Source organism: Salvelinus alpinus, chromosome 16 (genome assembly GCF_045679555.1).
Source record: "Salvelinus alpinus chromosome 16, SLU_Salpinus.1, whole genome shotgun sequence".
NCBI classification, from domain to species: Eukaryota; Metazoa; Chordata; class Actinopteri; order Salmoniformes; family Salmonidae; genus Salvelinus; species Salvelinus alpinus.
This window is the reverse complement of record NC_092101.1, coordinates 53,464,692-53,491,820: the sequence shown is the minus strand read 5'-3', so window position 1 is coordinate 53,491,820 and position 27,129 is coordinate 53,464,692. Positions and strand designations below refer to the sequence as shown.

Sequence of the window (27,129 nt, the reverse complement as noted above, 5' to 3'; positions counted from 1 at the left end):
GACACACACAAGTAACAGCATCTACATCTGAAAGAAAAGTCACTCCTCAGAGTTTGCCGAGGGCGACTAACTGACTAACTGAGTAATATGCAAATGCAGTCAACCAGAGTATCTAGGACAATGCACAAAGCTGTCTGCAAGAAGCAAACCCATTTAATACATTAACTTGGGAGGGAGCTTTCATTGTCTTTTAAAGAAATACACACATCGGCATTAGAGCACGCCTCTGTGGGCTCAAACTTTTCCTCTGACCCAATTACCTCGGTTAATGTTCCTCTGACTCGCTCCTCCCTTCCTCTGACTAAGTAGCTTCAGCTAGCTGCTCGCTCTGTCTGTCCTTACAGTAGCTAGCTGCTCTCTCTGTCTGTCCTTACAGTAGCTAGCTGCTCGCTGTGTCTGTCCTTACAGTAGCTAGCTGCTCGCTGTGTCTCCCCTTACAGTAGCTAGCTGCTCGCTCTGTCTGTCCTTACAGTAGCTAGCTGCTCTCTCTGTCTGTCCTTACAGTAGCTAGCTGCTCTCTCTGTCTGTCCTTACAGTAGCTAGCTGCTCGCTGTGTCTGTCCTTACAGTAGCTAGCTGCTCGCTGTGTCTGTCCTTACAGTAGCTAGCTGCTCGCTCTGTCTGTCCTTACAGTAGCTAGCTGCTCTCTCTGTCTGTCCTTACAGTAGCTAGCTGCTCACTCTGTCTGTCCTTACAGTAGCTAGCTGCTCGCTCTGTCTGTCCTTACAGTAGCTAGCTGCTCACTCTGTCTGTCCTCACAGTAGCTAGCTGCTCTCTCTGTCTGTCCTTACAGTAGCTAGCTGCTCACTCTGTCTGTCCTTACAGTAGCTAGCTGCTCGCTCTGTCTGTCCTTACAGTAGCTAGCTGCTCACTCTGTCTGTCCTCACAGTAGCTAGCTGCTCGCTCTGTCTGTCCTTACAGTAGCTAGCTGCTCCCTCTCTCTCCCCTTACAGTAGCTACTGTAGCTAGCTGGGACATTTTGAAACTCTTCCAAGATTCTTGATGAATATTTTATGTGTGGTGTTGTCTTATAAATGATGAGGTTTCTTCCTGCTGACATTATCAGGTTAAAAGTCTCCATTCTCTAACCACTCTTCTCATCAAACAAAGACTATAGAACAGAACGGGAGAAGAGGAGAGGCTCTCAAGAGTGTTTGTAACGGGTGTCGTCGTCTGAAGAGGAAGAATCGGACCAAAGCGCAGCGCGGTAAGTGTTCATGACTTTTATTGAACTGAACACTGGAACAAAATAACAAAGAGAATAAACGAAACCGAAACAGTCCTGTCAGGTGCAGAAAACACTAAACAGAAAATAAACTACCCACAAAACACAGGTGGGAAAATGCTACCTAAGTATGGTTCCCAATCAGAGACAACGATAGACAGCTGTCCCTGATTGACAACCCTCCCTGGCCAAAACATAGAAATACAACACATAGAAAAATTAACATAGAATGCCCACCCCAAATCACACCCTGACCAAACCAAAATAGAGACATAAAAAGCTCTCTAAGGTCAGGGCACTTAGCTCCAGGATGCGTCCCAACTGGCAACCTAATCCCTATTTAGTGCACTACTATTGACCAGGGCCCTATGGCACACTAATCCCTATTTAGTGCACTACTATTGACCAGGGCCCTATGGCACACTAATCCCTATTTAGTGCACTACTATTGATCAGGGCCCTATGGCACACTAATCCCTATATAGTGCACTACTATTGACCAGGGCCCTATGGCACACTAATCCCTATTTAGTGCACTACTATTGACCAGGGCCCTATGGCACACTAATCCCTATTTAGTGCACTACTATTGACCAGGGCCCTATGGCACACTAATCCCTATTTAGTGCACTACTATTGACCAGGGCCCTATGGCACACTAATCCCTATTTAGTGCACTACTATTGACCAGGGCCCTATGGCACACTAATCCCTATTTAGTGCACTACTATTGACCAGGGCCCTATGGCACACTAATCCCTATTTAGTGCACTACTATTGACCAGGGCCCTATGGCACACTATATATGTGTGACAGTGTTACAAAGTTATGTAAAGTTACGGATGACGACCACCACGAACCTTCAACTGGGTTCTGAGTTCTTGCTATTAAAAAATCTCTGAAAAATACCGATTGTGATCAAATTAAAATATCAACAATAATGGCGTAAATATTTTACGATCAAATGTAATTTTCTACAACAACAAAAAACTACTCAGCCCTCGTTGAGATTTGACATGTTAAAATATGAACCTAAGACACGGCAGTACATTTCAGAGTGGCTGTACACTTACAGAAGAGAGTAAGTATCATTATAATGCAGAGCACCTCAAGCTTTTCAATGATTCACCTAGATGTCCTGGTTTGGGTCTGAACACAACCGTTGTGACAGTAGATAGACAGAGTGTGAGTTATGACAGTAGATAGACAGAGAGTGAGTTATGACAGTAGATAGACAGAGAGTGAGTTGTGACAGCAGACAGAGAGTGAGTTGTGACAGCAGACAGAGTGAGTTGTGACAGTAGATAGACAGAGTGTGAGTTATGACAGTAGATAGACAGAGTGAGTTGTGACAGTAGATATACAAAGAGTGAGTTGTGACAGTAGATAGACAGAGAGTGAGTTGTGACAGCACACAGAGTGAGTTGTGACAGTAGATAGACAGAGAGTGAGTTGTGACAGCAGACAGAAGTTGTGACAGTAGATATACAGAGTGAGTTGTGACAGTAGACAGACAGAGAGTGAGTTGTGACAGTAGATAGACAGAGTGAGTTGTGACATTAGACAGACAGAGAGTGAGTTGTGACAGTAGATAGAGTGAGTTGTGACAGTAGATAGACAGAGTGTGAGTTGTGACAGTAGATAGACAGAGTGTGAGTTGTGACAGTAGACAGACAGAGAGTGAGTTGTGACAGTAGACAGACAGAGAGTGAGTTGTGACAGTAGATAGAGTGAGTTGTGACAGTAGATAGACAGAGTGTGAGTTATGACAGTAGATAGACAGAGTGAGTTGTGACAGTAGATATACAGAGAGTGAGTTGTGACAGTAGATAGACAGAGAGTGAGTTGTGACAGCAGACAGAGTGAGTTGTGACAGTAGATAGACAGAGAGTGAGTTGTGACAGCAGAAAGAGTGAGTTGTGACAGTAGATATACAGAGTGAGTTGTGACAGTAGACAGACAGAGAGTGAGTTGTGACAGTAGATAGACAGAGTGTGAGTTATGACAGTAGATAGACAGAGTGAGTTGTGACAGTAGATATACAGAGAGTGAGTTGTGACAGTAGATAGACAGAGAGCGAGTTGTGACAGTAGATAGACAGAGAGCGAGTTGTGACAGCAGACAGAGTGAGTTGTGACAGTAGATATACAGAGTGAGTTGTGACAGTAGACAGACAGAGAGTGAGTTGTGACAGTAGATAGACAGAGTGTGAGTTATGACAGTAGATAGACAGAGTGAGTTGTGACAGTAGATATACAAAGAGTGAGTTGTGGCAGTAGATAGACAGAGAGTGAGTTGTGACAGCACACAGAGTTGTGACAGTAGAGAGAGTGAGTTGTGACAGTAGAGAGAGTGAGTTGTGACAGTAGACAGAGTGAGTTGTGACAGTAGACAGAGTGAGTTGTGACAGTAGAGAGAGTGAGTTGTGACAGTAGATAGACAGAGTGAGTTGTGACAGTAGAGAGAGTGAGTTGTGACAGTAGACAGAGTGAGTTGTGACAGTAGACAGAGTGAGTTGTGACAGTAGACAGAGTGAGTTGTGACAGTAGACAGAGTGAGTTGTGACAGTAGACAGAGTGAGTTGTGACAGTAGACAGAGTGAGTTGTGACAGTAGAGAGAGTGAGTTGTGACAGTAGATAGACAGAGTGAGTTGTGACAGTAGACAGAGTGAGTTGTGACAGTAGAGAGAGTGAGTTGTGACAGTAGACAGAGTGAGTTGTGACAGTAGAGAGAGTGAGTTGTGACAGTAGAGAGAGTGAGTTGTGACAGTAGACAGAGTGAGTTGTGACAGTAGAGAGAGTGAGTTGTGACAGTAGAGAGAGTGAGTTGTGACAGTAGAGAGAGTGAGTTGTGACAGTAGACAGACAGAGTGAGTTGTGACAGTAGACAGAGTGAGTTGTGACAGTAGAGAGAGTGAGTTGTGACAGTAGATAGAGAGAGAGTGAGTTGTGACAGTAGAGAGAGTGAGTTGTGACAGTAGAGAGAGTGAGTTGTGACAGTAGAGAGAGTGAGTTGTGACAGTAGAGAGAGTGAGTTGTGACAGTAGAGAGAGTGAGTTGTGACAGTAGAGAGAGTGAGTTATGACAGTAGACAGAGTGAGTTGTGTCAGTAGAGAGAGTGAGTTGTGACAGTAGACAGAGTGAGTTGTGACAGTAGACAGAGTGAGTTGTGACAGTAGAGAGAGTGAGTTGTGACAGTAGACAGAGTGAGTTGTGACAGTAGACAGAGTGAGTTGTGACAGTAGAGAGAGTGAGTTGTGACAGTAGACAGAGTGAGTTGTGACAGTAGAGAGAGTGAGTTGTGACAGTAGAGAGAGTGAGTTGTGACAGTAGAGAGAGTGAGTTGTGACAGTAGACATAGTGAGTTGTGACAGTAGAGAGAGTGAGTTGTGACAGTAGAGAGAGTGAGTTGTGACAGTAGAGAGAGTGAGTTGTGACAGTAGACAGACAGAGTGAGTTGTGACAGTAGACAGAGTGAGTTGTGACAGTAGAGAGAGTGAGTTGTGACAGTAGAGAGAGTGAGTTGTGACAGTAGAGAGAGTGAGTTGTGACAGTAGACAGAGTGAGTTGTGACAGTAGACAGACAGAGTGAGTTGTGACAGTAGACAGAGTGAGTTGTGACAGTAGACAGACAGAGTGAGTTGTGACAGTAGACATAGTGAGTTGTGTCAGTAGACAGACAGAGTGAGTTGTGACAGTAGACAGAGTGAGTTGTGACAGTAGAGAGAGTGAGTTGTGACAGTAGACAGAGTGAGTTGTGACAGTAGATAGACAGAGAGTGAGTTGTGACAGTAGACAGACAGAGAGTGAGTTGTGACAGTAGACAGACAGAGAGTGAGTTGTGACAGTAGACAGAGTGAGTTGTGACAGTAGATAGACAGAGTGTGAGTTGTGACAGTAGACAGACAGAGAGTGAGTTGTGACAGTAGACAGAGTGAGTTGTGACAGTAGATAGAGACAGTGAGTTGTGACAGTAGATAGACATAGTGTGAGTTGTGACAGTAGATAGACAGACAGTGAGTTGTGACAGTAGATAGAGTGAGTTGTGACAGTAGATAGAGTGAGTTGTGACAGTAGACCGAGTGAGTTGTGACAGTAGAGATAGTGAGGTGTGACAGTAGACATAGTGAGTTGTGACGGTAGAGATAGTGAGTTGTGACAGTAGACAGAGTGAGTTGTGACAGTAGAGATAGTGAGTTGTGACAGTAGACAGAGTGAGTTGTGACAGTAGATAGACAGAGTGAGTTGTGACAGCAGACAGAGTGAGTTGTGACAGTAGATAGACAGAGTGAGTTGTGACAGTAGACAGACAGAGAGTGAGTTGTGACAGTAGGCAGAGTGAGTTGTGACAGTAGATAGACAGAGTGTGAGTTGTGACAGTAGATAGACATAGTGTGAGTTGTGACAGTAGATAGAGAGAGAGTGAGTTGTGACAGTAGATAGAGAGAGTTGTGACAGTAGATAGACAGAGAGTGAGTTGTGACAGTAGGCAGACAGAGAGTGAGTTGTGACAGTAGATAGACATAGTGTGAGTTGTGACAGTAGATAGACATAGTGTAAGTTGTGACAGTAGATAGAGAGAGAGAGAGTTGTGACAGTAGATAGAGAGAGTTGTGACAGTAGATAGACAGAGTGAGTTGTGACAGTAGACAGAGTGAGTTGTGACAGTAGAGAGAGTGAGTTGTGACAGTAGACAGAGTGAGTTGTGACAGTAGACAGAGTGAGTTGTGACAGTAGAGAGAGTGAGTTGTGACAGTAGATAGACAGAGTGAGTTGTGACAGTAGAGAGAGTGAGTTGTGACAGTAGACAGAGTGAGTTGTGACAGTAGACAGAGTGAGTTGTGACAGTAGAGAGAGTGAGTTGTGACAGTAGATAGAGAGAGTTGTGACAGTAGATAGACAGAGTGAGTTGTGACAGTAGACAGAGTGAGTTGTGACAGTAGAGAGAGTGAGTTGTGACAGTAGACAGAGTGAGTTGTGACAGTAGACAGAGTGAGTTGTGACAGTAGAGAAAGTGAGTTGTGACAGTAGATAGACAGAGTGAGTTGTGACAGTAGAGAGAGTGAGTTGTGACAGTAGACAGAGTGAGTTGTGACAGTAGACAGAGTGAGTTGTGACAGTAGAGAGAGTGAGTTGTGACAGTAGATAGACAGAGTGAGTTGTGACAGTAGAGAGAGTGAGTTGTGACAGTAGACAGAGTGAGTTGTGACAGTAGACAGAGTGAGTTGTGACAGTAGACAGAGTGAGTTGTGACAGTAGACAGAGTGAGTTGTGACAGTAGACAGAGTGAGTTGTGACAGTAGACAGAGTGAGTTGTGACAGTAGAGAGAGTGAGTTGTGACAGTAGATAGACAGAGTGAGTTGTGACAGTAGACAGAGTGAGTTGTGACAGTAGAGAGAGTGAGTTGTGACAGTAGACAGAGTGAGTTGTGACAGTAGAGAGAGTGAGTTGTGACAGTAGAGAGAGTGAGTTGTGACAGTAGACAGAGTGAGTTGTGACAGTAGAGAGAGTGAGTTGTGACAGTAGAGAGAGTGAGTTGTGACAGTAGAGAGAGTGAGTTGTGACAGTAGACAGACAGAGTGAGTTGTGACAGTAGACAGAGTGAGTTGTGACAGTAGAGAGAGTGAGTTGTGACAGTAGATAGAGAGAGAGTGAGTTGTGACAGTAGAGAGAGTGAGTTGTGACAGTAGAGAGAGTGAGTTGTGACAGTAGAGAGAGTGAGTTGTGACAGTAGACATAGTGAGTTGTGACAGTAGAGAGAGTGAGTTGTGACAGTAGAGAGAGTGAGTTGTGACAGTAGAGAGAGTGAGTTGTGACAGTAGACAGACAGAGTGAGTTGTGACAGTAGACAGAGTGAGTTGTGACAGTAGAGAGAGTGAGTTGTGACAGTAGAGAGAGTGAGTTGTGACAGTAGAGAGAGTGAGTTGTGACAGTAGACAGAGTGAGTTGTGACAGTAGACAGACAGAGTGAGTTGTGACAGTAGACAGAGTGAGTTGTGACAGTAGACAGACAGAGTGAGTTGTGACAGTAGACATAGTGAGTTGTGTCAGTAGACAGACAGAGTGAGTTGTGACAGTAGACAGAGTGAGTTGTGACAGTAGAGAGAGTGAGTTGTGACAGTAGACAGAGTGAGTTGTGACAGTAGACAGACAGAGTGAGTTGTGACAGTAGACAGAGTGAGTTGTGACAGTAGAGAGAGTGAGTTGTGACAGTAGACAGAGTGAGTTGTGACAGTAGACAGAGTGAGTTGTGACAGTAGACAGACAGAGTGAGTTGTGACAGTAGACAGAGTGAGTTGTGACAGTAGAGAGAGTGAGTTGTGACAGTAGAGAGAGTGAGTTGTGACAGTAGACAGACAGTGTGTGTATGTTCTCGTGTAGCAGAGCTACAGCCCAGGACAAAGCTGTGGTTGAGGCAAAATGGCTCCCTATTCGATACTACTTTTGACCAGGACCAGTGCACCATATAAGGGAATAGGGTGCCGTTTGGGTCTCAGCCGTGTGATTGGCTCCCTGTTTCCTTTTAGAACAGAAGGCAGAAGAACACAGGACACCTACGCAGAACCTAAGTGGATTAGATATGACAGATGATGACATTGAAAGAAAGGTTTCAATCTACTATTACTGACAGTAACAGTACTGACCTTACAGTACCATATTATATTACTGACAGTAACAGTACTGACCTTACAGTACCATATTATATTACTGACAGTAACAGTACTGACCTTACAGTAACATATTCTATTACTGACAGTAACAGTACTGACCTTACAGTACCATATTATATTACTGACAGTAACAGTACTGACCTTACAGTAACATATTCTATTACTGACAGTAACAGTACTGACCTTACAGTACCATATTATATTACTGACAGTAACAGTACTGACCTTACAGTACCATATTATATTACTGACAGTAACAGTACTGACAGTAACAGTACTGACCTTACTGTACCATATTGTATTACTGACAGTAACAGTACTGACAGTAACAGTACTGACCTTACTGTACCATATTGTATTACTGACACTAACAGTACTGACAGTAACAGTACTGACAGTAACACTAGAGGAGGGGTCTGAGTTGGAGCCTCTGATGCTAAACGTTCCTCCTGACATCACTGAGACAGACTGGTAATTTTAGTTCAATTCAACTCTCTGGACCAATAGAAATCTACAATAGACTGATTTAAATTAGGAGCTCAAAGACATTAGCTACTGTAGCGACACCAATACACTTTGTTATAGAGAAAGAAAACGAGAGAGGGAAGGAGAAAGAGAGAGAGGGGGGGAGATAGGGAAAGAGAGAGAAAGAGAGAGAGAGCAAGAAGGAGGGAGGTAGAGAGAGAGGGAAGACAAGGAGAGAGAGCAGGTAGGAGGTAGAGAGAAAGACAGAGAATAAAGGGCGAAAGAGAGACAAGAGAGAGAGACAGAGACAGAGACAGAGACAGAGACAGAGACAGAGAGAGAGAGAGAGAGAGAGAGAGAGAGAGAGAGAGAGAAAAAAAAGAAAGAAAGAAAGAAAGAAAGGAGAGAGAGAGAGAGAGAGAGAGAGAGAGAGAGAGAGAGAGAGAGAGAGAGAGAGAGAGAAAAAAGAAAGAAAGAAAGAAAGAAAGAAAGGAGAGAGAGAGAGAAGAGAAAGAGATCATCAGAGAGTCCCATTCTGATTAATCTAGTTAATTACTAGCCCTGGGGTCCTCTCCTCCGCTCGCCCTCTTTCCCCTTGTGCCCTTCCTTCCCAAAGAAGAGCCGTAAAATGTCATCAGATTCATTGTAATTACAGAGTTACAGAGCTCCTCTGATCTGAGGCCTGTTCTCCCCTAGCCCCCCCAAGCCCTGGCTCTACACGCCACATCATCCCTCTGATCTGAGGCCTGTTCTCCCCTAGCCCCCCCAAGCCATGGCTCTACACTCCACATCATCCCTCTGATCTGAGGCCTGTTCTCCCCTAGCCCCCCCAAGCCCTGGCTCTACACTCCACATCATCCCTCTGATCTGAGACCTGTTCTCCCCTAGCCCCCCCAAGCCCTGGCTCTACACGCCACATCATCCCTCTGATCTGAGACCTGTTCTCCCCTAGCCCCCCCAAGTCCTGGCTCTACACTCCACATCATCCCTCTGATCTGAGGCCTGTTCTCCCCTAGCCCCCCCAAGCCCTGGTTCTACACTCCACATCATCCCTCTGATCTGAGGCCTGTTCTCCCCTAGCCCCCCCAAGCCCTGGCTCTACACTCCACATCATCCCTCTGATCTGAGGCCTGTTCTCCCCTAGCCCCCCCAAGTCCTGGCTCCACACTCCACATCATCCCTCTGATCTGAGGCCTGTTCTCCCCTAGCCCCCCCAAGCCCTGGCTCTACACTCCACATCATCCCTCTGATCTGAGGCCTGTTCTCCCCTAGCCCCCCCAAGCCCTGGCTCTACACTCCACATCATCCCTCTGATCTGAGGCCTGTTCTCCCCTAGCCCCCCCAAGCCCTGGCTCTACAGGCTACTTCCCAAATGTCACACCATTCCCTATATAGTGCACTTTTTTATGTCATTAATTTGACATGTTTCTTTATTTGTTTTCGGCCCATATTTCTCTGATCAAAAGTAGTGTACTATATAGGGTGTAAACGGTGTCAAATGGCTAGCTAGTTAGCGGTGGTGCGCGCTAATAGCGTTTCAATCGGTGACGTCACTCGCTCTGAGACCTTGAAGTAGTTGTTCCGTGGTTTTTGTGGCGCGATGGGTAACGATGCTTCGTGGGTGACTGTTGTTGATGTGTGCAGAGGGTCCCTGGTTCGAGCCCAGGTAGGGGCGTGGAGAGGGACGGAAGAAAAACTGTTATAAGGGCAAAGGGGGCTGTGTGAGACACCGCACCGCACTACACTATATTATACTACACTATACTACACTGCAGTCCAGTTTGTGTACATTAGGTACATTAGGGAATCAGCAGAGAGCCAGAGGGCTCTGTTAATCGAGTGGAGAGAGTAGTTTATCTCTTTATAATGAGTCCCAGAGTTCATACTAACTTTCACTCCTCTTCTGACCTTCCTTACTCACTCTCCCTCCCTCCAGCTGTCCTCTTCGTCCCTCTATCTCTGTCTCCCTCCAGCTCTCCTCTTCGTCACTCCATCTCCCTCCCTCCCCTTCTCCTTCTCCTCCTTCTCCTCCCTCCCTCCCTCCCTCCCTCCCTCTCCTCCCTCCCTCCCCCCCTCCCTTCCTCCCTCCCTCTCCTCCTCCTCCCTCCCCCAGCCCTGAATGTAAGCGGTGGAGGCAGACGTTATCTCTGATTGTGTGACTCAGCTGCCTCACATCAGATATGACCCAGTTAGCGACTCCTCTCTTCCCCGTGGCCCCGTTCGTTCAAGACGTGAGCCCTGGAGACCACAGGCCTTAGTCATGGTAGGATTAGCCATCTGGCAATTCTGGCAAATGCCAGAAGGGCCAGACCATCTTTTAATGGGATGGGCTGGTCCAAATTGACCTCAACAATGTATAATAAAGAATAATAATAATGGACGCGGCCGGCCCGATTTTCAGAGTTCCTCTGTCCAGTGTCTGTGTTATTTTGCCCATTTAATCTTTTATTTTTATTGGCCAGTCTGAGATATGGCTTTTTCTTTGCAACTCTGCCTAGAAGGCCAGCATCCCGGAGTCGCCTCTTCACTGTTGACATTGAGACTGGTGTTTTGCCGGTACTATTTATTGAAGCTGCCAGTTGAGGACTTGTGAGGCGTCTGTTTCTCAAACTAGACACTCTAAGGTACTTGTCCTCTTACTCAGTTGTGCATCGGGGCCTCCCACTTCTCTTTCTATTCTGGTTTGAGCCAGTTTGCGCTGTTCTGTGAAGGGAGTAGTACACAGCGTTGTACGAGATCTTCAGTTTCTTGGCAATTTCTCGCATGGAATAGCCTTCATTTCTCAGAACAAGAATAGACTGACGAGTTTCTACAGAAAGTCTTTGTTTCTGGCCATTTTCAGCCTGTAAACGAACCCACAAATGCTGATGCTCCAGATACTGAACTAGTCTAAAGAAGGCCAGTTTTATTGCTTCTTTAATCAGAACAACAGTTTTCAGCTGTGCTAACATAATTGCAAAAGGATTTTCTAATGATCAATTAGCCTTTTAAAATGATATACTTGGATTAGCTAACACAACGTGCCATTGGAACACAGGAGTGATGGTTGCTGATAATGGGCCTCTGTACGCCTATGTAGATATTCCATTAAAAATCAGCCGTTTCCAGCTACAATAGTCTTTTACAACATTAACAATGTCTACACCATATTTCTGATCAATTTGATGTTATTTTAATGGACACATTTTTTTTGCTTTTCTTTCAAAAACAAGGACATTTCCAAGTGACACCAAACTTTTGATTGGTAGTGTACATCTATATACAGTGGGGAGAACAAGTATTTGATACACTGCCGATTTTGCAGGTTTTCCTACTTACAAAGCATTTAGAGGTCTGTAATTTTTATCATAGGTACACTTCAACTGTGAGAGACGGAATCTAAAACAAAAATCCAGAAAATCACATTGTATGATTTTTAAGTAATTAATTTGTATTTTATTGCATGACATAAGTATTTGATCACCTACCAACCAGTAAGATTTCCGGCTTTCACAGACCTGTTAGTTTTTCTTTAAGACGCCCTCCTGTTCTCCACTCATTACCTGTATTAACTGCACCTGTTTGAACTCGTTACCTGTATAAAAGACACCTGTCCACACACTCAATCAAACAGACTCCAACCTCTCCACAATGGCCAAGACCAGAGAGCTGTGTAAGGACATCAGGGATAAAATTGTAGACCTGCACAAGGCTGGGATGGGCTACAGGACAATAGGCAAGCAGCTTGGTGAGAAGGCAACAACTGTTGGCGCAATTATTAGAAAATGGAAGAAGTTCAAGATGACGGTCAATCACCCTCGGTCTGGGGCTCCATGCAAGATCTCACCTCGTGGGGCATCAATGATCATGAGGAAGGTGAGGGATCAGCCCAGAACTACACGGCAGGACCTGGTCAATGACCTGAAGAGAGCTGGGACCACAGTCTCAAAGAAAACCATTAGTAACACACTACGCCGTCATGGATTAAAATCCTGCAGCGCACGCAAGGTCCCCCTGCTCAAGCCAGCGCATGTCCAGGCCCGTCTGAAGTTTGCCAATGACCATCTGGATGATCCAGAGGAGGAATGGGAGAAGGTCATGTGGTCTGATGAGACAAAAATAGAGCTTTTTGGTCTAAACTCCACTCGCTGTGTTTGGAGGAAGAAGAAGGATGAGTACAACCCCAAGAACACCATCCCAACTGTGAAGCATGGAGGTGGAAACATCATTCTTTGGGGATGCTTTTCTGCAAAGGGGACAGGACGACTGCACCGTATTGAGGGGAGGATGGATGGGGCCATGTATCGCGAGATCTTGGCCAACAACCTCCTTCCCTCAGTAAGAGCATTGAAGATGGGTCGTGGCTGGGTCTTCCAGAATGACAACGACCCAAAACACACAGCCAGGGCAACTAAGGAGTGGCTCCGTAAGAAGCATCTCAAGGTCCTGGAGTGGCCTAGCCAGTCTCCAGACCTGAACCCAATAGAAAATCTTTGGAGGGAGCTGAAAGTCCGTATTGCCCAGCGACAGCCCCGAAACCTGAAGGATCTGGAGAAGGTCTGTATGGAGGAGTGGGCCAAAATCCCTGCTGCAGTGTGTGCAAACCTGGTCAAGAACTACAGGAAACGTCTGATCTCTGTAATTGCAAACAAAGGTTTCTGTACCAAATATTAAGTTCTGCTTTTCTGATGTATCAAATACTTATGTCATGCAATAAAATGCTAATTAATTACTTAAAAATCATACAATGTGATTTTCTGGATTTTTGTTTTAGATTCCGTCTCTCACAGTTGAAGTGTACCTATGATAAAAATTACACACCTCTACATACTTTGTAAGTAGGAAAACCTGCAAAATCGGCAGTGTATCAAATACTTGTTCTCCCCACTGTATATATATATATATACACACTACCAGTCAAAAGTTCAGTCACACCTACTCATTCAAGGGTTTTTCTTTATTTTGACTATTTTCTACATTGTATAATAATAGTGAAGACATCAAAACTATGAAATAACACATATGGAATCATGTGGTAACCAAAAAGTGTTAAACAAATCTAAATATATTTTACATTTCAGATTCTTCAAAAGTAGCTCCCCTTTGCCTTGATGACAGCTTTGCACACTCTTGGCATTCTCTCAACCAGCTTCATGAGGAGGTCACCTGGAATGCATTTCAATTAAAAGGTCTGCCTTCTTAAAAGTTAATTGGTCAAATGTATTTTCTTCTTAATGCATTTGAGCCAATCAGTTGTGTTGTGACAAGGTTGGCTGAAATGCCAGGGTTGAATTTTTGTCCCAGTCTGCCCCTGGCCTTAGTTTTACAAACATGTGCATGCATGGTATGGCAGCCAGGCTTCACGTGCACACACACACACACACACACACACTCCCTTGTCAGAAAGGAGGGCAACTCAGCATAGAAAGCCATTTGGCTAGAAGTGACTGGGCCATCCTGCCTAACTGAGCCAGGGGATTCTTCCGACCTGATCTGTGGCTAATGCTCAACAATGAAGATCTTTACCCTGTGTGAGAGAAGAGCGACGTGAAGCTAAAATCCCCTTAATATCGGTTAAATACATACAGGACAATAAAACACCTCCGCACGTCACAGTATTATAATAATGCGATTGATTACGGCTGATGTAAAGCTTCAATCACCTGGTGAATGTGAACACAGTGAGCAGTTAGACTGGCTAATTAGAGATCTATTGAGCATGACCATAGAGACTGACTGGGTAGAGATCTATTCAGCATCACCATAGAGACTGACTGGGTAGAGATCTATTCAGCATGACCATAGAGACTGACTGGGTAGAGATCTATTCAGCATCACCATAGAGACTGACTGGGTAGAGATCTATTCAGCATGACCATAGAGACTGGCTAATTAGAGATCTATTCAGCGTGACCATAGAGACTGGCTAATTAGAGATCTATTCAGCGTGACCATAGAGACTGACTGGGTAGAGATCTATTCACCATGACCATAGAGACTGACTGGGTAGAGATCTATTCAGCATGACCATAGAGACTGACTGGGTAGAGATCTATTGAGCATGACCATGGAGACTGGCTAATTAGAGATATATTCAGCGTGACCATAGAGACTGACTGGGTAGAGATCTATTCAGCATGACCATAGAGACTGACTGGGTAGAGATCTATTCAGCATGACCATAGAGACTGACTGGGTAGAGATCTATTGAGCATGACCATAGAGACTGACTGGGTAGAGATCTATTCAGCATGACCATAGAGACTGACTGGGTAGAGATCTATTCAGCGTGACCATAGAGACTGACTGGGTAGAGATCTATTCAGCGTGACCATAGAGACTGACTGGGTAGAGATCTATTCACCGTGACCATAGAGACTGACTGGGTAGAGATCTATTCAGCATGACCATAGAGACTGACTGGGTAGAGATCTATTCAGCGTGACCATAGAGACTGACTGGGTAGAGATCTATTCACCATGACCATAGAGACTGACTGGGTAGAGATCTATTGAGCATGACCATAGAGACTGACTGGGTAGAGATCTATTCAGCATGACCATAGAGACTGACTGGGTAGAGATCTATTCACCATGACCATAGAGACTGACTGGGTAGAGATCTATTCAGCGTGACCATAGAGACTGGCTAATTAGAGATCTATTCAGCATGACCATAGAGACAGAATGGGTAGAGATCTATTCAGCGTGACCATAGAGACTGACTGGGTAGAGATCTATTCACCATGACCATAGAGACTGACTGGGTAGAGATCTATTCACCATGACCATAGAGACTGACTGGGTAGATATCTATTGAGCGTGACCATGGAGACTGGCTGGGTAGAGATCTATTGAGCATGACCATAGAGACTGAGGCCAGTGGCAGAATGGGGACAGGAGAGAGCTGGAGGGGCAGAGGGGAACATAGGGGGGGTGAGACAAGAGGCAGAGGTACCAGGGGGGCAGAGGAGCGGAAAAGGAATGGGGGCAGAAGGGAAGAGCAGAGGGCCGGGGAGGGGGGGGGGGGGGGGCAGAAGGGAAGAGGAGAGGGCCGGAGAGGGCAGAGGGGAAGAGGAGAGGGAAGGGGGGGCAGAGTGGAAGAGAAGAGGGCCGGTGGGGGCAGAGGGGAAGAGGAGAGGGAAGGGGGGGGCAGAGGTGGTTGTTAAGGGATTAAAATAAAAGCTAGAGAGAGGAGAAAAACAGAGAAGAAGAGGAGAGGAAAGGAGGGTTGGAGGGGCAGAGGACACAGAGGTGGAATGGGAGAGAACAGGGGGAGAAGTGGAATGGGAGAGAACAGGGGGATAAGTGGAATGGGAGAGAACAGGGAGAGAAGTGGAATGGGAGAGAACGGGGGGAGAAGTGGGATGGGAGAGAACAGGGAGAGAAGTGGAATGGGAGAGAACAGGGGGAGAAGTGGAATGGGAGAGAACAGGGGGAGAAGTGGGATGGGAGAGAACAGGGGGAGAAGTGGAATGGGAGAGAACAGGGGGAGAAGTGGAATGGCAGAGAACAGGGAGAGAAGTGGAATGGCAGAGAACAGGGAGAGAAGTGGAATGGGAGAGAACAGGGGGAGAAGTGGAATGGGAGAGAACAGGGGGAGAAGTGGAATGGGAGAGAACAGGGGGAGAAGTGGAATGGGAGAGAACAGGGGGAGAAGTGGAATGGGAGAGAACAGGGAGAGAAGTGGAATGGGAGAGAACAGGGGGAGAAGTGGGATGGGAGAGAACAGGGGGAGAAGTGGGATGGGAGAGAACAGGGGGAGAAGTGGAATGGGAGAGAACGGGGGAGAAGTGGAATGGGAGAGAACAGGGGGAGAAGTGGAATGGGAGAGAACAGGGGGAGACAGTGGTGGAGAGGGACACATGGGGCTTTAAAGACAGGAGCAGAGCAGAGTGTCATGACGCTGGCCTGTGGGTAAGGATTATGACATCCCCCATAAATACCTTTCTCTCTTCCCTCTCTCTCTGACTCTACAGTGGGACTCTTGAATAGCCTTTGTTAAACATAGAGAGTCTGGGAACATCAAACAAGTGGAGGGAAAGGAACCATATTTCAGTTATAGAACCAGTTGAAAATATGTTTTGGTACTTAATGAATATGATGTCAGTTCGGTTGTCATCTGAGACATTATGACTGATGACAGGACGACATAAACTGTATCTGGGAAAGTCTACACATTATAGTTATCAGATTCACATGGAATTGTTGTGCAATTTAAATGTTTAAATATGACACTATTTGTGAAAAGATGAAATGTAATTTTAGCTTCCAAATGAGAGATTTGGGTTTTCTTAAAGTTAGAGCTCTGCTCAACCAGTGGCCCGCCCCTGTGAAGAGACATGGGTTATAAACTAGGAAACACACCCTTCTCTCCCTGCACTATATAAGCCCTTGACGAAAATGTAACCATCTGTTCCGAGGACGATAGGACGACGGTCCATACGTTGAAAAGGACTAACATGTCAACTACAGAACTAAGCCAACCTCAGCGTGAGCTTTGGTTGTGAATGGTATGAACTTTGAACTCTTACTCACTAAAGAAGTGAGACATCCTAACAGCAGCTGTAAATGTGGGCTAGGAAAGGACGGACGACCTATCCCGTCTACCACACTACGACGATACTACAACGTATCTAATTTACCACCAGTGACATTTTTCCGAGGACAGGAAGATCTCTGTTGGCCAACACGGCCAGCATCTACGACCAACATACCGAAGCGCAGCTCAGAGTAAATATTTATTGCAATTTCCTTTTCCAAATGGGCGGTAATTTAGAATGCATAAGGTTCTGTATTTACGATAGAGTAGCTGCCTACGGCCCGATAGAGACATCGCTTCTCCCTTTGTTCTTCAGTCTTCCCGCTCTTTCACTCAAACCCAACCCCCCTTTTCTTTGTGTAACCAGCTGTCATATCTGTTCCGTCCGCTAGGGACATTTTCCTTTATGACATAATTTGTAATCAAGGTATGATTCATTCTGTGTAATTATGTGTGATTAGTTAGGTATTTAGTAAATAAATAATTAAACCCAATTTTCTATTGCTGATTCAACTTGTTAGCCAGGGTTCGTGAAGATAATCAAGAATTTACAACTTTCAGATGAGACTGAAATAAGGTGACGATTAATATTGACTGCTATTGATGTAAAATATTACTAGGTCTTTCAGAGTTTATTCGGAAGATAACAGCTCTATAAACACTCTTTCGTGGTGCCCCGACTTTCTAGTTAATTACATTTACATGTTTAGCTTAATCAGGTAATATTAATTACAGAGAACGGATTTTATAGAATAGCATGTCATATCACTTAATCCGGCATAGCCAAAGACACGACAAGAGGGAGACCATTCTCTCGGAGAACAGAGGAAGAACAAGGTCTACTAGCACAAAGCACATGATGAAAGATCATTGATGAGCTCTTTTGATTCAAATACCTTTAAATAAAATACTGTACATTGACGTTAGTGCTTCTTCCCCACTATGGGCCCAAATACAGGATGTGACTAGCATAAGAAATGACCGTTAAAGCTACAACTGAGCAGTTTCATTCTATACCACAGAGCAACATAATGACCTTAACAATAGGAGAGAGAGAGAGCGAGAGAGAGAGAGAGAGAGAGAGAGAGAGAGAGAGAGAGAGAGAGAGAGAGAGAGAGAGAGAGAGAGAGAGAGAGAGAGAGAGAGAGAGAGAGAGAGAGAGAGAGAGAGAGAGATCACTAGCTTCTATAGCCACAAAGTCAGAATTATGGCTAAACCCTGCCTATTTCTACCATTTCTCTTGGTCGCATTTTATTTTAAACCTAACCTTAAACACACTGCTAATCTTAAACCTATCCTTAACCCTGAATTAAGACCAAAAAGTAGTTTTTATTTTTTACAATATAGATAATGTTGACTTTGTGGCTGTGGTAACTAGTGACAAGCCTAACTTGGTGAGACAATCCCACATCCTGTAGATGGTGAATGAATGACACTGTTAGCTAGTAGTTGACTATTTGACACATAGTTTAAAGGTTTAGCTGCAGCCCTCTGACATATAGAGTAGAAGACTGTGCTCCTGATGATGCCTTGTGATTGGATGGGATCCATGGCATAACTACGGTGTGCTCTGTACTTATAGTGGAGGAGACCAGGGCTTGAGCCCTGGTTGGTCACACAGACAAGGATGAGTGGCACTGGTGGTGGGTAGGGAGTCGTTCATCTGTTTTACCAAAGTACTTGGCGAAAAAATTAAATACATTTCATTTCACATCATTTTTACATTCTGTCATAAAGAGCACATGTTCAACTTCATAAAAAATAGCTTTCCCATCTCAAGATGTTAAATAAAAAAGTTACTATAGTAAGTGCCAAATAAAGTAACAGGGTCGTAACAGGAATCACTGATCACAGGAAATAAATGAATCGCTAATCACATGTAATAAATGAATCACTGATCACATGAAATAAATGAATCGCTAATCACATGTAATAAATGAATCACTGATCACATGAAATAAATGAATCACAAGAAATAAATGCATCATTAATCACATTAATTAAATAAAGGTTTTACTGCTAACCTACAAAGCATTACATGGGCTTGCTCCTACCTATCTTTCCAATTTGGTCCTGCCGTACATACCTACACGTACGCTACGGTCACAAGGCGCAGGCCTCCTAATTGTCCCTAGAATTTCTAAGCAAACAGCTGGAGGCAGGGCTTTCTCCTATAGAGCTCCATATTTATGGAATGGTCTGCCTACCCATGTGAGAGACGCAGACTCGGTCTCAACCTTTAAGTCTTTACTGAAGACTCATCTCTTCAGTGGGTCATTTGATTGAGTGTAGTCTAGCCCAGGAGTGTGAAGGTGAACGGAAAGGCTCTGGAGCAACGAACCGCCCTTGCTGTCTCTGCCTGGCCGGTTCCCCTCTCTCCACTGGGATTCTCTGCCTCTAACCCTATTACAGGGGCTGAGACACTGGCTTACTGGTGCTCTTCCATGCCATCCTAGGAGGGATGCGTCACTTGAGTGGGTTGAGTCACTGACGTTGTCTTCCTGTCTGGGTTGGCGCCCCCCTTGGGTTGTGCCGTGGCGTAGATCTTTGTGGGCTATACTCGGCCTTGTCTCAGGATGGTAAGTTGGTGGTTGAAGATATCCCTCTAGTGGTGTGGGGGCTGTGCTTTGGCAAAGTGGGTGGGGTTATATCCTGCCTGTTTGGCCCTGTCCGGGGGTATCATCGGATGGGGCCACAGTGTCTCCTGACCCCTCCTGTCTCAGCCTCCAATAATTATGCTGCAGTAGTTTATGTGTCGGGGGGCTAGAGTCAGTCTGTTATATCTGGAGTACTTCTCCTGTCTTATCCGGTGTCCTGTGTGAATTTAAGTATGCTCTCTCTAATTCTCTCTTTCTTTCTCTCTCTCGGAGGACCTGAGCCCTAGGACCATGCCTCAGGACTACCTGGCATGATGACTCCTTGCTGTCCCCAGTCCACCTGGCCGTGCTGCTGCTCCAGTTTCAACTGTTCTGCCTGCGGCTATGGAACCCTGACCTGTTCACCGGACGTGCTACCTGTCCCAGACCTGCTGTTTTCAACTCTCTAGAGACAGCAGGAGCGGTAGAGATACTCTGAATGATCGGCTATGAAAAGCCAACTGACATTTACTCCTGAGGTGCTGACTTGCTGCACCCTCGACAACTACTGTGATTATTATTATTTAACCATGCTGGTCATTTATGAACATTTGAACATCTTGGCCATGTTCTGTTATAATCTCCACCCGGCACAGCCAGAAGAGGACTGGCCACCCCTCATAGCCTGGTTCCTCTCTAGGTTTCTTCCTAGGTTTTGGCCTTTCTAGGGAGTTTTTCCTAGCCACCGTGCTTCTACACCTGCATTGCTTGCTGTTTGGGGTTTTATGCTGGGTTTCTGCACTTTGAGATATCAGCTGATGTAAGAAAGGCTATATACATACATTTGATTTGATTTAATCACATAAAATAAATGAATCATTAATCACATGAAATAAATGAATCAATAATCACATGAAATAAATGATTCATTAATCTCATTAAATAAATGAATCATTAATCACATGGAATAAATTAATCATTAATCACATGGATTAAATGAATCACTAATCACATGAAATAAAGGATAATGTTCAGAACTGACTTTGTCAAAGCAACAAAATAACTAGGTCTTTACAGACATTTAGTTGGTTAAAATCTTCCTACAGGGAGCACGGAGGGACATGTCAAAATGCTGACTTTAAGCACTTTAGCAAGTCATATAAAACATGTGACTTATTGAATTCTCCATGTGGTCTATATTAATAAATTAGACTTCATTTAATATATCTACTGAAAATATCAAACAGACCAAAAAGCACTATTTTTGTGGAGTGACCCTATAATGACGATCACCATAGGTAATGCTATGATTACTGTACTATGGACAGTAAAGTTTTGTCTTACCAAAGTACTCCTCGGCCGGAGGGTTTTCCATGTCATAAAGCATCTTCTTGGTGAGACGCTCCAATTCTTCCTCAGGCCTGGCACTGCTGGGAGCCTGCAACACAACACAGGTACATAGCGGTTCATACACACAGTTTGCCACAGTCACTTTACCACAGTCACAACCACTGAGTGGACAAAACATTAGGAACACCTGCTCTTCCCATGACATAGACCGACCAGGTGAATCCAGGTGAAAGCTACGATCCCTTGTTGATGTCACCTGTTAAATCCACTTCAATCAGTGAAGATGAAGGGGAGGAGACGGGTTAAAGAAGGATTTTTAAGCCCTGTGACAATTGAGACATGGATTGTGTATGTGTGCCATTCAGAGGGTGAATGGGCCAGACACAAGATTTAAGTGCCTTTGAACGGGGTATGGTAGTAGGTGCCTTTGAACGGGGTATGGTAGTAGGTGCCTTTGAACGGGGTATGGTAGTAGGTGCCTTTGAACGGGGTATGGTAGTAGGTGCCTTTGAACGGGGTATGGTAGTAGGTGCCTTTGAACGGGGTATGGTAGTAGGTGCCTTTGAACGGGGTAATGGTAGTAGGTGCCTTTGAACGGGGTATGGTAGTAGGTGCCTTTGAACGGGGTAATGGTAGTAGGTGCCTTTGAACGGGGTAATGGTAGTAGGTGCCTTTGAACAGGGTATGGTAGTAGGTGCCTTTGAACGGGGTATGGTAGTAGGTGCCTTTGAACAGGGTATGGTAGTAGGTGCCTTTGAACAGGGTATGGTAGTAGGTGCCTTTGAACAGGGTATGGTAGTAGGTGCCTTTGAACGGGGTATGGTAGTAGGTGCCTTTGAACGGGGTATGGTAGTAGGTGCCTTTGAACGGGGTAATGGTAGTAGGTGCCTTTGAACGGGGTATGGTAGTAGGTGCCTTTGAACAGGGTATGGTAGTAGGTGCCTTTGAACGGGGTAATGGTAGTAGGTTCCTTTGAACAGGGTATGGTAGTAGGTGCCTTTGAACGGGGTATGGTAGTAGGTGCCTTTGAACAGGGTATGGTAGTAGGTGCCTTTGAACAGGGTATGGTAGTAGGTGCCTTTGAACGGGGTATGGTAGTAGGTGCCTTTGAACGGGGTATGGTAGTAGGTGCCTTTGAACGGGGGAATGGTAGTAGGTGCCTTTGAACGGGGTATGGTAGTAGGAGCCAGGCACACCGGCTAGTGCTGTTGTATTACACTTTACTGAACTTAGAAATATCACATAAATGTCTCTCCAGCAACTAGATCTCACTAGCTTACATTATTGCCGTTTAATAGCGGAATAAAAAACAGTGAAACAAATCATGAAGCATGCAGGGAAGCCTTAACAGGGTGTTTTAAATGGCCTGGCAGGGACAGGCTGCATGAGACAGCAGGGCGCCCACAGAACGGATAAGGAACATGTTTAATGTCAGAAACAAGTTTCTCCTAATGGGAGGATTTAATCCCCTTGGTTTGATGTGTGGCTTAGATTATGCGTGCTTCTACACCTGCATCGCTTGCTGTTTGGGGGGTTTTAGGCTGGGTTTCTGGACAGCACTTTGAGATATCAGCTGATGTACGAAGGGCTATATAAATACATTTGATTTGATTTGATTAGCAGTGTTCACACTATAACCGCTAAAAGCAGTCATTTGGATTGGCTCATTAATTTTTTTAATTTAATTTATTACTCTGACATTTTTAAAGTCATGCCCCCGCCCATCATCCTTGACTTTTACTAAATAAGTCTATATAACACACTGTCGTTGTTAGAATCGTAATATCACCAACAGAACTGGACTCAGAACCAGTTTTAGGAGGGGGTGTCATTATTTGAATGGTTTTCACTTGTTGCCCCTCCTTCTCCCGACAGTTGAAGGCGCCCAGTTCAAAATCCCCCAGAAGTTTGCCTCAAAACTTAACCTAAATTATACCGAAACTAATTTCACACATTTAACTGAATAAATAAACTAAGTAAAGTAGGATGGGGGAGAAAGGGGGAGAATGGGTGAGTTGAAAAGAGAGAGAAAGCGAGTGATGCAAAACAGTATGTGGATACCTGTTCAAATTAGTGGATTCGGATGTTGCTGATAGGTGTATAACAATGAATACACCGCCATGCAATCTCCATAGACAAACATTGGCATTAGAATGGCCTTACTGAAGAGCTCAGTGACTTCCAACCTGGCACCATCATAGGATGCCACCTTTCCAACAAGTCAGTTCGTAAAATATCTACTCTGCTAGAGCTGCCCAGGTCAACGGTAAGTGCTGTTATTGTGAAGTGGAAACGTCTAGGAGCAACAACGGCTTAGCCGCGAAGAGGTAGGCCACGCAAACTCACAGAACGGGACCGCCGAGTGCGTAAAAATCGTCTGTCCTCGGTTGCAACACTCACTACCGAGTTCCAAACTGCCTCTGTAAGAAACGTGAGCACAAGAACTGTTCGTCGGGAGCTTCATGAAATGGGTTTCCATGGCCGTGCAGCTGCACACAAGCCTAAGATCACCATGCGCAATGTCAAGCATCGGCTGGAGTGGTGTAAAGCTTGCCCGCCATTGGACTCTTGCCCGCCATTGGAAACGCATTCTATGCAGTGATCAATCACGCTTCACCATCTGGCAGTCTGACGGACGAATCTGGGTTTTGGCGAATTAATTGGAACGCCGACTGTGAGCCAGGCCTAATCGCCCAACATCAGTGACCAACATCACTAATGCTCTTGTGGCTGAATGGAAGGAAGTCCCCGCAGCAATGTTCCAACATCTAGTGGAAAGCCTTCCCAGAAGAGTGGAGGCTGTTATAGCAGCAATGTTCCAACATCTAGTGGAAAGCCTTCCCAGAAGAGTGGAGGCTGTTACAGCAGTAATGTTCCAACATCTAGTGGGAAAGCCTTCCCAGAAGAGTGGAGGCTGTTACAGCAGTAATGTTCCAACATCTAGTGGGAAAGCCTTCCCAGAAGAGTGGAGGCTGTTACAGCAGTAATGTTCCAACATCTAGTGGGAAAGCCTTCCCAGAAGAGTGGAGGCTGTTACAGCAGTAATGTTCCAACATCTAGTGGGAAAGCCTTCCCAGAAGAGTGGAGGCTGTTATAGCAGCAATGGAGAGGGAACAACTCCATATTAATGCTTTTGGAATGAGATGTTCGATGTGCAGGTGTCCACATACTTCTGGTCATGTAGTGTACCAGTGACACCGTGAGCGGCATGGCCATAGGTGTGGCTGAAGGACTCCCAGTGCAGCACCATGGACAGAGACACCCACCTCAGCACAGAAGAACAGGTGGGCTCACTTCAGCACCATGGACAGAGACACTGGCTGCAGCATAGTGGACAGAGACACTGCCTGCAGCACCATGGACAGAGACACTGGCTGCAGAATAGTGGACAGAGACACTGCCTGCAGAATAGTGGACAGAGACACTGCCTGCAGCATAGTGGACAGTGGCACTGGCAGCAGAATAGTGGACAGAGACACTGCCTGCAGCATAGTGGACAGAGACACTGCCTGCAGAATAGTGGACAGAGACACTGCCTGCAGAATAGTGGACAGAGCCACTGCCTGCAGCATAGTGGACAGAGACACTGCCTGCAGCATAGTGGACAGAGACACTGCCTGCAGCATAGTGGACAGAGACACTGCCTGCAGAATAGTGGACAGAGACACTGCCTGCAGCATAGTGGACAGAGACACTGCCTGCAGAATAGTGGACAGAGACACTGCCTGCAGAATAGTGGACAGAGACACTGCCTGCAGCATAGTGGACAGAGACACTGACTGCAGCATAGTGGACAGAGACACTGCCTGCAGCATAGTGGACAGAGACACTGCCTGCAGCATAGTGGACAGAGACACTGCCTGCAGCATAGTGGACAGAGACACTGCCTGCAGAATAGTGGACAGAGACACTGCCTGCAGCATAGTGGACAGAGACACTGCCTGCAGCATAGTGGACAGAGACACTGCCTGCAGCATAGTGGACAGAGACACTGCCTGCAGCATAGTGGACAGAGACACTGCCTGCAGCATAGTGGACAGAGACACTGCCTGCAGAATAGTGGACAGAGACACTGCCTGCAGCATAGTGGACAGAGACACTGCCTGCAGCATAGTGGACAGAGCCAGCTGGTTTGCTGGCTGACTAGACGGCTGGCTGGCTGGTTTGCTGACTGGCTGGCTGACTAGATGGCTGGTTTGCTGACTGACTGGCTGACTAGATGGCAGAGACAGTCAGAAACCCACTGTGGATAGACCACAATGCAAGCTGCTTCCAGAAAACACCGGAAGGAAAGTGGCTGGGTGAGAAAAACACATGTAACCAACATCTGTTTAGAGGAAGAGAGGGCTGCTACGGCAACACAGCTCCGCCCCCGTAACCCTCCTCTCACTCAACACCCACTGTTACAGCTGATTTGATCAGGGCTGGTGTGTGTGTGTGTGTGTGTGTGTGTGTGTGTGTGTGTGTGTGTGTGTGTGTGTGTGTGTGTGTGTGTGTGTGCGTGCGTGCGTGCGTGCGTGCGTGCGTGCGTGCGTGCGTGCGTGCGTGCGTGCGTGCGTGCGTGCGTGCGTGCGTGCGTGCGTGCTGAGGTGGGGGATTGAGGACAAGCTGTGCGTTACCTTTCACCTGATGCCTCAGGTGTCTGCTGAGCTCGTATTAACACGATGTAAAGCTGCTGGGGTTCCAGGAAAGAGACAGACAATTCCCCGTCTCCCAACCTTCAGATCTGTCTAGTCACAGAATACTACAGCAGAGCCATCTTACTCATTATGATCTGGATAGCTAAACTGATCCTAGATCAGCAACTACTATGAGAGGCTTCCTGAAGCTGGGGCCTGGATGCTACAGCCATGTCATGTACTCAGACCTCAGGAGCATTATGCTATATGGAGGGTGATAACAGACATAATGTGATATATGGAGGGTGATAACAGACATAATGTGATATATGGAGGGTGATAACAGACAGAATGTGATATATGGAGGGTGATAACAGACAGAATGTGATATATGGAGGGTGATAACAGACATAATGTGATATATGGAGGGTGATAACAGACATAATGTGATATATGGAGGGTGATAACAGACATAATGTGATATATGGAGGGTGATAACAGACATAATGTGATATATGGAGGGTGTTAACAGACATAATGTGATATATGGAGGGTGTTAACAGACATAATGTGATATATGGATGATGATAACAGACATAATGTGATATATGGAGGGTGTTAACAGACATAATGTGATATATGGAGGGTGATAACAGACATAATGTGATATACGGAGGGTGATAACATACATAATGTGATATATGGAGGGTGTTAACAGACATAATGTGATATATGGATGATGATAACAGACATAATGTGATATATGGAGGGTGTTAACAGACATAATGTGATATATGGAGGGTGATAACAGACAGAATGTGATATACGGAGGGTGATAACAGACATAATGTGATATATGGAGGGTGATAACAGACATAATGTGATATATGGAGGGTGATAACAGACATAATGTGATATATGGAGGGTGTTAACAGACATAATGTGATATATGGAGGGTGTTAACAGACATAATGTGATATATGGATGATGATAACAGACATAATGTGATATATGGAGGGTGTTAACAGACATAATGTGATATATGGAGGGTGATAACAGACATAGTGTGATATACGGAGGGTGATAACATACATAATGTGATATATGGAGGGTGTTAACAGACATAATGTGATATATGGAGGGTGATAACAGACATAATGTGATATATGGAGGGTGATAACAGACAGAATGTGATATATGGAGGGTGATAACAGACATAATGTGATATATGGAGGGTGTTAACAGACATAATGTGATATACGGAGGGTGATAACATACATAATGTGATATATGGAGGGTGATAACAGACATAATGTGATATATGGAGGGTGATAACAGACAGAATGTGATATACGGAGGATGATAACAGACATAATGTGATATATGGAGGGTGTTAACAGACATAATGTGATATACGGAGGGTGATAACAGACATAATGTGATATATGGAGGGTGATAACAGACATAATGTGATATATGGAGGGTGATAACAGACAGAATGTGATATATGGAGGGTGATAACAGAAATAATGTGATATATGGAGGGTGATAACAGACATAATGTGATATATGGAGGGTGTTAACATACATAATATGATATATGGAGGGTGATAACAGACATACTGTGATATATGGAGGGTGATAACAGACATAATGTGATATATGGAGGGTGATAACAGACATAATGTGATATATGGAGGGTG

General features: G+C 45.2%; 1 protein-coding gene across 1 annotated transcript in view; it reads right to left on the bottom strand.

Annotated features, from left to right (window-relative positions):
• The window catches only part of LOC139541684 (lipoma-preferred partner homolog), a 513,132-nt gene that overhangs the window by 117,157 nt on the left and 368,846 nt on the right, over nt 1-27,129 (bottom strand). The window contains exon 10 of the mRNA XM_071346617.1: nt 20,802-20,895. Within this exon, the coding sequence (XP_071202718.1) occupies nt 20,802-20,895 (94 nt within the window). The remainder of the gene's footprint in view (nt 1-20,801; nt 20,896-27,129) is intronic.